The 18,438-nt window shown below is 41.1% G+C and overlaps 1 protein-coding gene across 1 annotated transcript in view; it reads left to right on the top strand.

Moving 5' to 3' along the window:
• Nucleotides 1-18,438, top strand: part of ADAMTS3 (ADAM metallopeptidase with thrombospondin type 1 motif, 3) — a 283,309-nt gene that overhangs the window by 10,868 nt on the left and 254,003 nt on the right. Inside the window, exon 3 of the mRNA XM_010839082.1 lies at nt 11,359-11,765. Within this exon, the coding sequence (XP_010837384.1) occupies nt 11,359-11,765 (407 nt within the window). The remainder of the gene's footprint in view (nt 1-11,358; nt 11,766-18,438) is intronic.

The raw sequence follows: 18,438 nt of genomic DNA on the forward strand, positions 1-18,438 counted from the left end.
TAATGTCAAAAATCAATCTCTCACCCCATTCCTCCTTTGCCTCTCCTTCTATCCTTCTCCCCGTCCCTTTTCTCCTGTCCTCTCTTCCTTCTCTCTTTCTTTCTCTCTCATTTTTCCTTTGCGTTGGCTTTATTTCTCTAGTAGCATAAGACTGTGACCATCCAAGATCCAAGTTGTGGCAAAGACCATCACCAGCAACTCTGGGCTATCATCCTACCTTTCACCCTACTAGACAAGACACTTCTGTCCTGGCAGCTCCAGTAGTAGTTCCTGGTAGAGCTTTTATTTGCTACTTGGCTTGAGGCATATGTCGTTTTTTTATCATTAGGTGTGGAAAACCGTTCAGTGAATGTGTGTCCACCAGAGCTGCCCCTGTCACGACAGTCCACTCAGTTTCCTGATTTACATCCTAGCTACCTAAGCCTGAGCCCTCTCCTGAACCCCATGCTTGCAGACCCTTCACCACAGTATTACCTATTGACAGTCCTCCTCCTTGGGCATTGGCTCTAACATCCCAGAGAAAAGAAATGGAACAGTCAAAAAGAGTCTAAAATGTTATATCTTGGGATAGAGGGAATTGGGTTGCTGCTAAGACATGGAAAAGTTCCTTTTTTGTTGTCTTTACCAGTATTAATTAGATGTGCATGTGCCAGGCTCTTGCAAAAAAAAAATAAAACACAACACCTTATTTTCAAGCCATGCCTAGTGCTTAGTGAGGCAAGTGCTCAGGTTAGCCTGGATTGAGCTGTTTCATTCTTGATGTATAGGGACTGAGAGTGGAGCGTGAGACAGTTAACCTGAGGGAAAACTGAGGTTCAATTAAAGATTAAAAGGGGATGGATGCTGGGAGTCACAAATGTCCAATAACACCACAGCTGTGAGGACTTCCAGCACCTTGATGGGAACTGGTGGCTGTGGCCAGCAGAGGAACGGACCCCCAAGATGTCTGTGTCTGAATTCCTGGAAGATGTAAATACATCACATGGCAAAGAGGGATTAAGTCTTCAGATGGAGTTAAGGTTGGTTATTTCATATCAGATGGTTTTTCGTACTTTTTGTCAAACCATGAACCAGACTATTTTAGATTTGGAAAAAATAATTACCACAAGTAACATTTCAGTGAAAACCTTTAAAGCTGCTATCCACATTTCTTATCTGTCATATTTTCCTCAGCCTTTGGCCCTGGGGATAAATGCTACTTTTCCTGGCTTTAAATTCTAGACTCAATATTAGTCTCTAAAAGTATTATCCATCAAAAAATTGTAAGACGTATGAGAAATATTAATTTTTAGAATGTCTGATAGTTCTCTTGTGTCTGTAAAGTTTCCAGTGATGATAAACGTAACCAGTAAAAGTGCTTCTTAAAAACTGAGTTTGAAATGTTAAGATTTTGGCATTTGGGCTTCACTTAATAAAGTAAAGGAGCATCCCAGGTGATGCAGTGGTAAAGAATCCACCTGCAATGCAGGAGACACAGGAGATGGGGGTTTGATCCCTGGTTGGGAAGATCTCTTGGAGGAGGACATGGCAACCCGCCCCAGCATTCTTGCCTGAAGAATCCCATGGACAGAGGAGCCTATAGTCCTTGGAATCTCAAAGAGTTGGCCATGACTGAGTGACTGAGCACACGCACAGCACAGCACCAAAAGAAAAAACAAACTCTACTTGTTAGCCTGTTATTGATTATTTGATTATTTGAAGATGTAGCAAACAAAGAAAATAGTTGGATATATTTCTGTAAAATAGTTGTTCTTTTCGTAAAAGATCTCCTCTTACCTGATTTCATGTTCTGGAATGCGAAAGAATGTGCTGTTCTTTCCTAAATGGCTCTCTTGAACATAAACATTGTGCAATTGCAACAAATATTTATGAAAAAGCCAGATTTTTTAAAAAATGAGAAGAATTTTGAAGTTCACAAGTATTTGTTCTTTCTTAATAATGAGTATTAAAAAAAAGCAACCCCCCCAAGGGTTGTGAAAATAGGTTTGCAACTACACTAAAAGACATCAAAGCGTTTCTCTGCCTTGTGGCGATCACAGCTTAGAGGAGTTGAAGTGAGGAAAAAGGAATTTGGCTGCATTCAGAAGTTCAGCCTGTTATCATGATTACTTTTTAATTGCCTTTGATAGAAGATGTGTCCCCATCTCTGTTGGTGTTTACAGCCTGGGTGAGGCCTCTGGCACGTGATGTCCTCTTAAGGTCCACTCTTCACCCCACTCCCATCTCTCTTGGAACAGCTGGCCCCTGTCATTTCTGATGAAATTCATTCTCTTACCCTTGGCTCAGGATTTGGAAATGTTGTTGTTGGAGCGGCTTCTTGAGCAAATCTTGAAAATGCTTATTTATTTCATTCTTGTGGCCAGATTGTTGCATACTGAGAATTTATACCTGATAAAGGAAATTGCCTGTGTGACTACCTCTATAGTAGGGCAATCAGCCAATTCGTGGGAGAGAATCCCAGTCTCTGACTTGGGTAATGGAGCATGGGTTTGTAGAGCCAGTCTGGACTTCAGGCCATTTGGTGTAATGGCGTTCAAGATCCCTCCTAACCACCAGAAACAATAGCTTGGGTTGGGAATGGAGAGGGGAGAGGCCCGAGGGCAGCTGGGACACAAGTGACTTCCTTCTTGTACAGCTCTAGCTGGATGAGGATAGTACCAGCAGCTAACTTTACATTTACTGGGATGTTCTTAGATGGACCAAGGCCTTTATGTGGTTTTATCTCTTCTTCCTATTTTACAGGTAACCTGTCTGAGCCTTGTATTTTCGTAATTTGTTCGTAGGATGCCAAAGAGCACATCAGCTTGAAACCAGCATTCAAATGAAGTGCTTTTTGACTCCAGACTTTTCATATAGAACCGTCATATCCCACTTCCTTCTTTACTTGGGAACTAAAGCCACGTTGGGCTTCCCAGGTGGCACTAGTGGTAAAGAACCCACCTGAATGCAGGAAACATAAGAAACACGGATTCGATCCCTGAGTTGGGAAGATCCCCAGGAGAAGGACATGGCAGTCCACTCCAGTATTCTTGCCTTGAGAATCCCATGGACAGAGGAGCCTGGGAGGTTGCAGATCATAGGGTTGCAAAGAGTCAGACATGACTGAAACAACTTAGCACGCAAAGCCACATTGTATCAATCATAAGTATTCCAATATTCTGTGTGCCTGGGGTAGCTTTGGTTTTAATTAGATCATCTAAAAATTGCTGTGATACATGAGAACCTTATTCTGCAGCCATTCTTGGTCCTAGCACTGTTGATCGTAGGCTTCTTTTCTCTTGCTGTTCTAGATTGTGGTCTTCGTAATGTGCTGGGGACATCTAGTCTCCTCTGGGAGACATTTATGTAGCGTCCTACAGCATATTTAGAAGGATACCAAGCTGCCTGTCCTCAGTTGTGAGTGCATGTGGCCAAATGTGTGAAGGCGTTAAGATGATCCCAAAGCCTGGGTCATGGGGTCCTGCTGTGAGAGCCCTCCCCCCAGGAATCCCCACTTCCAAAAATAGATGTTAATTTCTCTTTTCCCCCAAAACTGGTGTACACTGGGGATATTTAAACACATTTAACATCACCCTTCTGCCCCCAAAGTGCTTAAAATCTCTGAAAAGACATGACATCGGCATGTAACTTCTCACCCATAGGGATTTATTTTATAACTGTTGTGCAGACAATGTATGACAGAGCTAGGAAGCTTAGACCATGAAGTCTGTACTTTAAGGCAAGTAAGCAGGCAAGTTTTCCTGGAAAAGCTGGGGTTTGAGAAAGGCCGTGAGGCTTGGGTTAGATTTGAATAGATGGATGGAAAGCAACAGACCTTTCAATCCTGAAAGGTCTCTAAAGGCAAGAGAGCAGGAGTCTCTAAAGGCAAGAGTGATTAATCAGTGGTGTGATTAAGGTGTAGGGAGCACATTAGCATGTTGCTTTAGGTAATATGGGAGATGATATCAAAAAGAAGTTGGGGGCAGAATGCAGAGAGCCTTAAATGACGACTTAACTTTTTGATTCAGGCTAAATTACCTAACTTTGAGTTTCCGTTTCTTATGTGTGAAGTGAGGGGATTTGATTAGTAGATAGTATCCTAAGAAATTTTCAGATCTGACTTAGAAATAAAGATATCAGTTTTCTAATTAATCTTATCCTGAAATAATGATCAGTTAGTCGAAACTATTCAGGAAAAAATAACAGGGTAATATTAATACCTAACTTTTATTGAGCACTTACTAAGTGCTGGATCCTAATCACTTTGGATTAGGCCATTCAATTCTTACAGCAAGTCTATGAATTAAAGTCTATTGCTCTTAATTTTTTCAGGTGAGTGATGACATAAAAAGTCTTAGTGTCCAGAGTCACAGTTAAACATATTCCTCTGTCCTGCGTTGTCTGAACATGTTGAGAAATAGCAGATCTGAAAACATGGTTAACAGATCTCTTACAAAAGAGTCCAGGGTGGAGCACAAGGCTCTGCACGGGCAGGCAGTGGGCGAGCTGACAGGACACCTCACTCCATGTGAGTGTGTCAGGACTGCTGGGCTGAGACAGGGCCTGAACCGGGGTAGGGCGGCGTGAAGTGAAAGAGAACAGGGTCCTTATCAGAAAGGACAGGGTCCTTCCTTCCTGGGAAGAATGACGGTGAGGGCATGCTAAGCGTCACCAACTGCTTATTTTTCCCAGACTGGCTATTCACATCCATCATGCCTCTTCACTGGGGAAGAGTGAGTTAAGGAGGGCAGAGAGGCCAGGATATTCAGAGAAAAATCTTCCCTTACAGAGAATGGGAGCAGGTGAAAGGCACTGCACCCCTACCTTAAGAAAACATGATGTTTTCTACTTGAGATACCTTAGTTGTAAGAAAGAGGCAAGGATGAGATGGTTTTTCAAGGTCTTGTTTATTTTTGACTGTGTGGTTATAATTCTATGAATATCCAAAGGGATTGCAGAGGAGGGGCTAATTTCCTGCCTCTGGTTCCTCAGTATGAGGGGGCTCTGTGTTTGCATTCCAGGAGATCTGTTTTAATGATTAGATACACTTTTGTTGTTGTTCTTAGTGGCTTAAAATGTAAGTTCAGGATATTGTGAATTGTTTGAATTTATAGGCCAGCAGACACTGTGAGAAATATCCCCCACATTTTCGAGCAGATTCAGGCTACAGAGGTTTATGACAACTTGTGTGGTTTGCTGTCATCGATCACTTGATGATAATTACTGTTTGGGGAAAAGACACATTCTAATTTTTGGTGCTTCTTTAGGCTCAAGTTGCTCTCATTTATTCATTCGCAGATATTTATTGGGTGACTTTAGAGTCAGTTTTAGGCACTGGAGACCTATAGTAAGGAAAGCAGATACAAATTCCTACCCCCTGAAGCTTGGATGCTAGCAAGTATAAAGAAACAAGGGTTTTCATGGTGGCTCAGATAGTAAAGAATCCGCCTGCAATGCAGGAGTCCCTGGGTTGGGAAGATCCCTTGAGAAGGGAATGGAAACCCACTCCAATATTCTTGCCTGGAGAATTCCACAGACAGAGAATCCTGGTGGGCTATAGTCCATGAGGTTTCAAAGAGTTGGACATGACTGAGCGACTAAGCATGCACATTAAGAAGTGATCAAATGGACATATATAAAATATATAGTATGTGAGGTGGTGACAGCTTTTATGGAGAAAAGTAACATGCAGAAGCAAGATAGTAATAAGACAGTTCCTGGGGTCAGGAAAGACAATGGCAGGGCCAAGTTTAAGTGAAGACCTGAAGGCATGGAGGGCTGAGCCATGCAGTTGTCGGGGAAGATATTTCGGCGGAGGAAATGGTGAGCACAGTGACCTTGAGATGTGAGAATTCCCAGTGCTGGACCTTTCAAGCCATGTTACTCTGAGCGAAATGAGTTTTGAGGAGAAGGGTGGCCTGATCTTCCATTTGTATCCCTCTGGCTCTGGTTTGAGGACGACTTGTGAAGGGGAGCATGGTGGTCTGGACTAGGGTAGCAGTAGGGGAGGTGGTGAGCAGTCATAAGAGTCTGGATGTATTTTGAAGGTAGAGTCAATAAAATTTGTTAAAAGATTTTGTGTGTGGTGTGAGAAGAATTAAGGATGATTTAGTCGAGTTTTTGGTCTTTAGAGTAACTGGGAGGATGGAGTTGCCATCTACTGACATGGTGAAGAGGTGCAAGTTTGGGAGTAGGAAGGTTGGAAGTTTACTTTTGGATGTGTTGATGTGCCTAGTGACTATGCACAGGGAGAGGATCCAGGGGCAGTTGAATTGATGAGAGAAGAACTTATGTAGGAATCCTGGGCTGGAGATATACAATGGTGAACGCATTGGAATTCATGAGACAGAATGACTACACCACGTTAGGGAGGGTACATGGAGAAGAGAAGTCTGTGACCAGGTCGTGCAGCACTCCAGTGTGTATCAGTCATGAGAATAGAGGAATGTGAGAAGGGAGAATGAGAAGAGGAGACCACCGAGGGAAAGATGAGAACCAGTGGAGAATGGTGTTTTGGAAGCTAAAGAAAGGGGGTGTTTCTTAGGAAAGAGAAACAGCAAGTAAGAAGATGGAGTCTGAACCATCGGTTTTAGCACTGCGGAGTTACTAGTGACTTTGGCAAGAGCATGATTGGACTGGGTTCAAGAAAGAACAAGATTGGGAAGAGAAGATTCGAGAAATCTAATACGGTCAATTTTTCGGAAATGTTTTGCTATAAAGGGCAGTGAAGTAATAGGAAATTAGCTAGAGATGGATGTGGCATCAAGAAGGTTTTTGTGTGTTTGTTAAAGATGGGAAATATGGCAGTTTATTTATTTGCTGGTGGGGACAGTCTAGTGATGGGGGAAATTGATGAGGAAAGAAAAAGAGGACAGTTGCTAAAGCTGTCTTGCAAAGGCAAGAGGCGCTAGGTTGTGTACATGAATGAAGGCTTTGCTCCTAAGTAAGATCACAGACAGTTCATCCATACTGGGGATAGGAGAGTGGGATGGACCAGGCATGCAGAAATGTCAGTGGGTTGTATCAAAATTCACTGCTTCTGAGTCAGGCTTGGGTAATTAGTGACTGCAATGTGGCTTTAGTGTGGCCCTAGCTCTCTGTGCTTATGGAACTTATGGCTCACACAAACCTTTACATGCCTATAACTGTGGCCCTTCAGCCATGCGGGATGACAGTTGTAGAGTTTTGCACTTTATTTTATTTATACTTTTTTGGCTACATCACAGGGATGTGGGATCTTAGTTCTCAGACCAGGGATCAAACTCATGCCACTTGCATTGGAAGCTCAGACTCTTAACCACTGGACCACCAGGAAGTCCCTAGTTTTGCATTTTAAAATTGCATGTGGGTAATATTTTAGTAAGTAGCTAATTTACATTTAAGTTAAAATAGTTAAAACTTACAGAATCCTTTGGATTTAAATTTTAATCTCACTTAAACCTCTTCTATGACTTTAGAACTATTACTAACCTCTAGTTAACAACTGTGGAGAGGGCAATGGCACCCCACTCCAGTACTCTTGCCTGGAAAATCCCATGGACGGAGGAGCCTGGTAGGCTGCAGTCCACAGGGTCGCTAGGAGTCAGACAGGACCCAGCAACTTCACTTTCACTTTCACTTTCATGCATGGGAGAAGGAAATGGCAACCCACTCCAGTTCTTGCCTGGAGAATCCCAGGGATGGGAGAGCCGGGTGGGCTGCCGTCTGTGGGGTCGCACAGAGTCGGACACGACTGAAGCGATGCTGCAGCCGCCGCCGCTGCCGCAGGAGCCTCAGTTAACAATTGAGGAAGCTGAGCCTTTAGGAAAAAGAACTTGCTCAAGTTCACGTGTCGACTTGCTGCTTTTTGACACTATAATCTGTTCCTTGACCATACTCTGTATTGCTTTGTGGAAGTATTTGGTGCTGTGAAATGTATCATTTCTGAATGCAGTAAATTAACATTGGTTTGCATATGTGATTGTAGCATGAGATTACCGTTGATAACTTTGAGTTTTACCCACCCATCCGTTTATTTTTCTCCCCAAGACCTAGAATTTAAGAGCCTTTTACAAAGTTTTTGAAGCTGCAGTAGAGGAAAAATTGGTTGGTTGGCTGCAGATAGGCCATCATCATTCTTGTTTTCCTTTATAACTCAGGTGTTCAATTAGAAATTGCCAGCAAGATGTTCCCTCTATTCTGAATGAGTGTGATCTTCAGTGTCAAGGTGATCAGAATTGAAAATTTTCTTTGGCTCCTTGTTTGCTATGTGTCAGGCTTTCTAGGTCTGCTTTCTCATTTATAAACTAAGGGTAATAATACTTACCAACTGTGATTGTTGTAAGAATTAGAGAAGGTGTATTCCCCAGGACAAAGCACAGTGCCTGATATTTATTCTGTAATACATGGCAGGTGACTGGGTAGCTCCGTTGTCCGTTCCATTAACTACTGTCCTACGGGGTGGTAGCTTGAGGGAATATTAAATGCATCTTTTTCTTTAATTCCCACCTGGAAAATGACTCATTCAGAGTTTAATTTCAAAATTGTTTCTTGTGTGTACATTTTAGGAATGGTTTATTATTTAAAGTTGGAGAAGACAAAGCTCTATACAAACATATCATCTTTATTTTGAATAAAAGTTCAGAACATATTGTCTCACAGTGGAAAAATGGATTCACCCCAGAAAATCTAGGATGTATGGCTTACTGTCAGCATGAAACTCTGGGTATCCTTTTGGGTGTGGAGGAGACGCCCTGCATTTTTCCTAAATTTTCTAGTTGTTCAGTTGCTTAATCCAGGCATCAGTATATTGTCTAGATTTTGGATGTGTGAATTCCCTTCAATGGAGATGAGAAATCCATGCGTTAAAATGAAATGTTGTTCTTTCTTTCCCCGAAACAGTAAACCGATGGTTAAAGAAAGAGTTACAGCTGGAATCATTGGTGCGGCGAGATGCTCCTGGGCTGTGGATAGTTAAGTCAGAGTTGTGGATCAGCAGAGACAAAGCAAATGTTCTCCAGTTACCCGCGTTACTAACTCATACATAGTAAACACATCCTACTGATAAGAGTCCCTGGCGAGGACAAAGTCTTGTATGAGATGATACTGGGAATACTGAGATAAATGAGGAATTACTTATCCTCCAGGAATTAGTTTGGGGTTGGCTGTGTCAGTCCATTTCCAAGAGCCCAGTTCATCCCTTCCTGTGGAAACCTCCCCCTCCATCACCCTGTTTCTGTGACACTTGAGTTCATTCTCTCAAATTTCAAGTTCTTTCTCTCAGCCAGATTTTATGAAATCATCTGTGCATACACCAACACCTATGCAGGTCTTCATGATGTAGAGAGACTGTAGAGAGGCAGGAATTGGGTTGCTTCTGCTCCCTGGAAGCAGGCTTCACTTTACCCTGTGATATGACCCTCCTCACTCCTTCTCTGCCTAGTGAATATGTTCAGCTGTGTCACTTGCTGTATACACTTGATAAAAACAGGTATTATGTTTAAATGCACTGGTCATTATAAGTGGTGTAATGGTAACAAACATGCAGTCAAGGAATTTCCAGGTTGCAAAATACCTTCATTTGTCTTTTGGTACTTTACACGTTGTTTGAGTTATTTAAAAAGTAGGAAAATAATGAAAACTTACTGATTGTTGGGGCTTCTCTGGTAGCTCAGCTGGTAAAGAACCCAATGTGGATTCTGTGGAATCCAACCCAGATTCTGCAATGTGGGAGATCTGGGTTTGATCCCTGGGTTGGGAAGATCCCCTGGAGAAGGGAAGAGCTGCCCATTCCAGTATTCTGGCCTGGAGAATTCCAAGGACTGTATAGTTTGTGGGATCACAAAGAGTTGGACATGACTGAGTGACTTTCACTTCATGGGATTCCCTGGTGGCTCAGATGGTAGAGTCTGCCTGCAATGTGGAAGACCCTAGTTTGATCCCTGGGTCAGGAAGATACCCTGGAGAAGGAAATGGCAACCCACTCCAGTGTGGAAAATCACGTGGATGGAGGAGCTTGGTGGGCTACAGTCCACAGGGTCTCAAAGAGTTGGACATGACTGAGTGACTTCACCTTTCACAGTGATTTTATAAAACACTTTAAGAACATAGGTTGTAGATTCATTTATGGGTCCAATATGCTAATGTATTACATAAAATCATGAAGTTTCCATAGGTGAGGAATCTTTGTGAATCATATAATTTTTTTCATACCTACTTTGTCATACCTATAGGGCTAGTCTGAGGCTAGAATTATGAAGGTGGAGAACTTTTAAATTCATGCTCTTAGAGTTTCTTTTCCATGTGTTCTTTCTTCATTCTTGTTGCCCTGCTTGTTTCCTTTTGCCTTCAAAATTGTTTCTGTTAAGGAAGAAATGGTTCATTTAATGTGTTGTCTTTCCCAAGGATGTTTGCATTTCAGCTGACACAATACTCACATCTGGCGAAACTTGGCTAAACAGTTAAGTTCTAACTGTGGAATTCAATTAAACATGTGAGTGGCCACCCATGTTATAAAGTGGACCCTTAATATTGAATTTGTATTCCAATGAGGGTCTTCCCGTGTAAGGAGTATGGTGCAAAATAACAATGCTGTCTGCTCTTGACTAACCAGTACTTGTGTATTCAACTTATAGATCCTTTTTACTCCATTCTCCTCATTTGCTGAAAATGTTTTGTGATTTATGGGACACAAACATGATAAAGCAAAGGAAGTGTATGGGCTTTGGAGTGTGATGTGAAGATACAGCTGAGCTTCACAGTTATGTGACCTTGGACACACACCTCCTGAATCTCAGTTTCCTCACCTGTGAAGTATGCTTGTTAGGGTTGGTATGGTGGAAAAATATGTATCAACTGCAGCACCATAAACTACAGTGTATAAATTACAGGCCAGTGGTAGATATAGTACAAAGTACATTGTATTTAATACACAAAACTATTGTGATAAGTATAAATTCTAGGATTCTTATAAGGAAAAAATTAAAGCAATTAGGAAAAATATCTTCTACATAGTAGCAACTTTGTTAAAAGTCTGTAGCAGTTATTAATTATATCAATGATACATTAATTGAGTGTATGTCTTGGTTATAAGCAAGCTTGATAAATTTATGGAAAGTTATTTTATTCATATTCTCAAACACATAAATGAGATGAGTATTCACATGTAGTGAAATTTTTTAAAAATTAAAAAAAAATGATTAATTTAACACAGAGTTACCTAAATGTGTTTGAGAAATGATTTGAGTTCTCAAAACTTACTGCTTATGAGACAATTCAAGAATATATTTATTATGCAAGTTGAGGTGCAGTCTTGTGAGGTGGACCCTTGATGCCTGTGTTACATCTTCCTGTGTTCTCTTGTTACACAGGATTCTACAGTTCTGTTTTTTCACCCCACAGATTTACCAATAAAGAGACAGAGAGAGTATGAGCTGGTGACTCCTGTCAGCACGAATTTTGAAGGACACTATCTCTCCCATATTCTTTCTGCAAATCACAAAAAGAGGTCAACGAGGGACGTGTCTTCCAACTCTGAGCAATTGTTCTTTAACATCACGGCATTTGGAAGAGATTTTCATCTTCGACTAAAGCCCAACACTCAGCTGGTAGCTCCTGGTGCTGTTGTGGAATGGCATGAGGCATCTCCGGTGCCTGGGAATATAACCGACCCCATTAATGATCATCAGCCAGGAAGTACTTCGGAGAGAATCTGGAAAACCGAGCCTTTGCAGACCAACTGTGCTTATGTTGGTGACATCATGGACATTCCAGGAACTTCTGTTGCCATTAGCAACTGTGATGGTCTGGTAAGACTCCTTGCCTTTTTGTGTCTGTGTGTTTGCAGGTGTTTGGGAGTGCAGCATGGCTTCAGCATGGTTTGGAAGGTAGAGGTGGAAAGAAAGCCTCATTATTATATTTCAAGTTCAGGAACAAGCATTAGAAAGCATTTCACTGTCAAAGATGTGTGCTTTGGCTTCATTTTGACATGAAGACATTAGTCTAAGAAACCAAAGACAACTACTGTAGCGTTGTTTGCTTATATGTCCACTTGCGTCACATTGGGAATTTTATTTCCTTACTTCTTTAAAATCATCCTGACAACTTTTTAAAGAAGCATAGATTCCTTCAAAATGATAGTATTTCCGTTCTTATGAGGAAACATTAGGTATTTTATTAAAGAAAATATTTAGAAAGCATTCTTTTGCACACCCCTCAGAATGCTGAAATGGGAAACAAGGTGCTTCTCTGTCAGAATTTGTTCAAATTGCATTAGTGTATGAACCTGAGGTGTAGTTCTCTCGCTATGGTGGCTTTACTTCATTTTCTCTTGCTTTTGAATGAAATACCTATATATTGTTATTCACTTTTGTGGTTGAGGCTAATAGTAACTGACCCTTCTTCACACACTCTGAGGATGTGAAATATTTTTGTCTTGCATCTCCAGATGTTATTTGAGAAGTGTGTCAATGTTTATGCCTCTTCCATTCATAATTGACTCCAAGCCTTTGTTCAAAAAGAACAACCATTTTTCTTTCTGTGGTTGCCAGGCTGCTGTTTCTTGGGAGTTCACAGCTATTCTTTTTGTTTTGTCTCTCTTCTGGGAGTTCTCAAAACAATCCTTGCATTCCTTCTACCTTGGCTCGTCCCAAACAGTACCTTGAATCTTCTGCTGCTGCTGCTGCTAAGTCACGTTAGTCGTGTCCGACTCTGTGCGACCCTATAGATGGCAGCCAATCAGGCTCCCCTGTCCCTGGGATTCTCCAGGCAAGAACACTGGAGTGGGTTGCCATTTCCTTCTCCAAGGCATGAGTGAAAAGTGAAAGTGAAGTCGTTCAGTCGTGTCTGACTCTTAGCGACCCCATGGACTGCAGCCTACCAGGCTCCTCTGCCCATGGGATTTTCCAGGCAAGAGTACTGGAGTGGGTCACCAGTGCCTTCTCTGGAATCTTCTGCTACTGTCCTCTTAATGCATAAGCACAACCCAAAGGAGTTATGATGCCGTATTTTTTACTCAAGGCCTGTTGAGTTCATGGTTGCAGGCTTTATCTGGAGGTCTTGTACTGCCTCTAGATATTCTATAGGGCTTTAGAAGCCTGAACAGAAAACTGAAGAGAGCGTGTGTGGCAGGTCTCCTAGTTGGACCCTTTCAGTTTAAGATTCACAGCATCTCATTGGTGCTAGACCATGCTATGGGGCTTGAAGACACAAGGAATCTCTAAGATTCTTCTCATTCCACACAAATGTTTAATAGATCTGACTTAACTAAATTACTGACTAAAACAATAGAAAGAAAACATCTTCTAGAAGACAAAGTTTAAAATATTCACCAAGAGCTTGATTCAACAGTACTAGAGTATAAAAGGAAATAAATTCCATAAAAGGTACTATTTTATAATACTTCTAAGTATATTGAGTATAAAACTTAATTCAATGTTATTTTTAAGTTTTATTGCATAAGAAGATTACGTACTTTTTATCTCCCTGGTTAAGACTGAAGCTTGGGCTAGGAGATTTGAAACTTGAAAATCAGTTTAAAGAAGGCAAAAGGCAAGAAAATTATTTTAATAGTGAGTTTTTAAACCTGACTTAGCAATCAGTGTTTTTCTTACTGTACATGTCAAATGATCTAATCATAGATACAGAAATATAGGGCAATAGTTGTAAGGAAGAGGAAAATAGGTATACAGTATGAATATACATTAATTATTAGGATTGATTTCTCATTTTTAAGGTATGGTGTTAACTGTTGACATAGTGTGTCTATTTGTGTGCATGTGCACAACTCAACCAGTGTATTTATTTGTTCCATTCTTTGATCCTTTAATTAATTAAAACATATTTCTGAGAAGTCAATTCTGGGCAAGCGCTGTTCCAGGCATTGTGAAATGATGAATGGTCATGATTACCATTCTCATGGAGCTCAAAGAGGTTAAATTTGCCATAGATTTTAAGTGTCAAAATATCTGGTATACATGTATGTGTATACACACACACACACATGCATACTAAAATTATGTTCAACTTAAAAAAGTTGTGATAAAGGGAAGTATCTTCTGGAGAGATTTAATGAATGGGGACAGAGTTTCTAACCAGGCATACATGGCTCAGGCCTTGAGCTTGATCTTGGAAAAGAGAGGAGTCCAGCCTATAGCAGGCAGTGCTGACTATGTGGGTGTACCTAAACAGAAGGCTTTTTAGAGTTTCCAGCTCATAGCAGCTATGGAGGAAGAATAAAGATGATGGCAGGACTAGAAGCTCAGTAATAGAGAGCAGATCAATAGAGTGATGACTACTGCTTCATTAAGCTGGGGACAAATTCTTAAAATTGCATTGGATAGAATAAGCATCTTAGCTGAAATTAAGTAGGAAGTAAAATTGATGTGAATGTAAATAAACTTGGCTAATTAGCAGATTCTTAAACCCTTTTTTGTTCCTTTAACTTGCTGTGTAGGGGATTTAAGTTTGACCTTCTTGACCTTAGGAAGAGAAACAGGGATACTGAGATCACATAGATGCCTGAGGATTAAGCTGATGGGCTAGAAAGCCATTTCCCTGGGAAACTCTGGGATTATAACCAAATCTAAGTTGTTTTAGCAGAAAGCAGAGCCCCTCCTGGCCTAAAAATGCCAATGGGACCATCTCTGCTCAGCAAGATGAAGTGAAGTATCCTGCTATGGAAGAGAAAGCCAGTGAAGCCCTACCTGGATGGGTCTAATGTAGATTATTGTTGATGAGATTCCTGTGATCTGATTATCTACGTGGGTCTTTTGAAACTCTTAGTCATAGGGAGCAGCCACAGGTATTTATTTTTCACTGAGATTGGGAAGCTCTTACCATGGCCTTTTCCCTGAGTGAAACCCCTTACCTCTTTTTCTCTAATGCTACCTTGCGGCAAACTATGTATATGTGAAATAGATAGTGGTCTGAGACAGAATTAATTTATATTAAACAGAAGGCTGTGATTTGTAAAAAAAATAAAAACAACAGTACTGCTCAAAGAGTGTCCATACACCCAGGTCAAGATAAATACTGAAGGTGAGACTATATAAAGAAACTTTATGACACTTTGACATAGTTATTATATTTGTGTTGGCTGCTGCTGCTGCTGCTGCTAAGTCACTTCAGTCGTGTCCAACTGTGTGTGACCCCATAGACAGCAGCCCACCAGGCTCCGACCTAACAGTAAAAACAAAAAATAAAAAGCTGAGGCTGCTATTTTGTGTCTTTTTTGTTTTTTTCCTAGTAATTAGTTTTTCTTGTATTTTACAAAATTATCAGCCCAAGAACAATTGGGGAGAAAAGAAACAGTTTATTTACCCCAGGTAGTTTGAAAAGCAAGTAGTAATACTTAGCTATTCCTATTCCTCTGAACATCAGAAACTTGACTGAATACTACTTATTCCAGGTAACTATGAAATGGTCCAGAGAAGGCGTTGGAGAAGGAAATGGCAACCCACTCCAGTGTTTTTGCCTGAAGAATCCGAGGGATGGGGGAGCCTGGTGGGCTGCCATCTATGGGGTCGCACAGAGTCAGACACAACTGAAGCAACTTAGCAGCAGCAGCATGAAGTGATCACAGGAAAGTTCCCTTAACTTGGACATTATGGAGGAAGACAGTAAATTGCCTTAAGTGACATATGCAGAGCCAAGGTCTAGAATGTGATATGAAAAAGATGTCTGACTCGTGTCTGACTCTACAACCCCATGGACCGTAGCCTACCAGGCTTTTCTGTCCATGTGGTTCTCCAGGAAAGAATGCTGGAGTGAGTAGCCATTCCTTTCTCCAGGGGATCTTCCCAACCCAGGGATCAAATCTATGTCTCCTGCATTGCAGGCAGATTCTTTACTGCCTGAACCACCAGGGAAGCCCGGACATAGATGTACATGATATCTAAAATATTATTCTGTGCATTTCTGAAATCAACATCAAAGTGTTCTGCATGAAGGAATTGACAGTGATTTTCACCCACTGTGGCCAAGAACCATATCTGTTCTGCCTAGGATGACCTTTTTTGAATCTTTGTCAAGATTATCTTTTATGAATGATAGCTAATTCTTTACCGATTACAGCTTTATGTCTTCTCTTACTGTAAGTGAGAATTGTTACGATATTCAGTCATGGAGTTGTCCTTGTTTTCTGACAGCATCCAATTTTTAAAAAGCCCAATTCTCTAGATCCTCCTCCAAATTATCCTGCCAAAGCCTAAATCCTGTTAATAGGTTCTTTCTAAAGCTCTCTTACTGAGATGCTTATGCTTCCCTCTGGTGTGTGTTCTGGCTCCCGGCAACATAATAAACCCAGCTTGTCAACTGCAGATGAGTTCCTAGTGGTCTTTGGCTGGAGGCCATTGACGTGTGTTACCCTTCTGCTTCTGCGTCTCTACAGTGAGAGTCCAGTGGTCAGGAGTCATGGTGATGGCAGGCATTTCACACACTTCTAAGTGGGAAGATGCTTCTGGCTGAGAATTCCAGCTGAAAATAGATTTCTTTATTCCACAGAGCCCTGGCATTTGCCCTATAACACTATTAAATCTCCCCTGTGAGTAGTGGCAACTCACAGTCATATTTTGTGGTCTTCAAATTTGCCAAAATAAAGGGTTATTTGGTTAGTAGTCTGTATGTCGTGTGTTCATAACATAAGGGAACTGGATTTTTCTAGACTTATGAGAACGATATCCCTTTGTTAATTGCTCTGGATTGTCATCAGAGGAAACTGGTTGAGACTGGAAGAACTGACTGATGATGGCTATTTTGGATTATCCAACTCAATGATTTCCTTGTGGGCTGACTTTATGATCAAGGCAGCTTATCGAGGACAGAAATTTTCAATATTTTGCAACATTTGAAATCCTTCTTCCAGATGAAATCACTGTGCGTGCATGCATGCTAAATTGTTTCAGTTGTGTCTGACTCTTCACGATGCTGCAGACTATATCCTGCCAGGCTCCTCTGTCCACGGGATTCTCCAGGCAAGAATACTGGAGCGGATTGCCAGGCCCTTCTCAAATGAAGTCACTAGGGGTTATCTAATAAAATAACATGTAAAATGGATAAACTCAGGAAAGGCCAGTAAAAACATAGGTGTTTTTTTTCCCTCCTAACTCCTGTTTATCCTACCTTGTTCTTGAGACCACTCTTAGCCATCCTGAGGCTTCTAATAGGACATCTCCACTATTAGGTTAGGGAGTCTTGGAAGCTTAAAACTTGGGAGCCATAGGCAAAACCTCTTTTCTAAAATGTGTGATAGTCACATCTGATTAGTATTGGAGGTAATTTACCCTTTTTAGATTTGGGGCATGGCCAAATGAAGTCTTTGTGGACAACCACAAACTTATAAAGCAAACAGCCTTCAGACGTCCCTGCCTTAAGACTTCTGCTTTGGGATTTGGTCCCTTCAGAAACATGTCCTCTGTATGCCTATTTCACTAAGTCCAACTGCAGAAGCACTTTTTAAAAAGTCTATTTTAAAAAGTATTATGAGCCAGTGTGCCTGGGATTAAGAATATTTGACTAGTGATTATAAATACAGCTCAATCTGGTAAATGAAATGTTTGATACTAAAAATAGATACAAATCCATAGCTATTTATAGTGGGTTTAGAGTTTTCAAGGACTGATCTTTAGATGTTGACATTTGAACGTCTGCTTTTATGAGGAGAACCTAATCTCTAAAAGCCAGTTGCCTCCCACCTTTTTCCCCCCAAGGAACTTGTCTATGGAAGATGTGTATTTTCCTGATGGGACAGAGGGAGTTTTTGTGTCTTAACCGTGTACATGTTGATTTAAGACACTTCAGTAGGTCTGGGGAACAAAGGACTGAAACCTCGTTTCACTTCCAGCCACCTACACCAGGCTGCTTTTAGCAATGCAGGGTTAGAAGATGCTCAAAGCACCTATACCCTTTTATTTCCATAAGTAGAAAGGAAAAACTAGTTATAAGTCCTCTAGTTTAACTAGTTTGGGAGAACCAGTACTGTGATAAGCCTCATTGCTTCTTACCTGAGATTTGGCCCCATAGGAGCTGACAGTATTAGTCCTGCCTGTGCTGGATCTGGGCTGTTGGTTACATTTCCTACCCTGCCTTCCTCTCAGATAGGCAGCCTGGTTATGCTTATCTGTGGTGAAGCGGAAAAATTTAGCAAGTCTTTGATCATTTTCACATTTTGCACTTAATTTGTATAAATCCAGAATTATACATATGTCAAGCCTTTTGCAAAATTTTTGGCTATATTTCTCTTGTGTGATTTTGAAAATACTTCTTTTTAATAGTTATTTTGTAGCTGATATAAACTATTCATGTTTGTGGGTACCACTTGTTCAACTTATGTTTATTTTATTTATTTATATTTTCGGCCACACTGGGTCTTCCTTCACACAAGCGCGGGCTACTTTCTAGTTGATATGCTCAGGCTTCCCATGGCAGTGGCCTCTCTTGTTGTGGCTTACAGGTTACAGAGTGCTCGGGCTTCAGTAGCTGTGG

The sequence above is a fragment of the Bison bison genome, unplaced genomic scaffold, assembly GCF_000754665.1.
Source record: "Bison bison bison isolate TAMUID 2011002044 unplaced genomic scaffold, Bison_UMD1.0 scf7180017864110, whole genome shotgun sequence".
NCBI classification, from domain to species: Eukaryota; Metazoa; Chordata; class Mammalia; order Artiodactyla; family Bovidae; genus Bison; species Bison bison.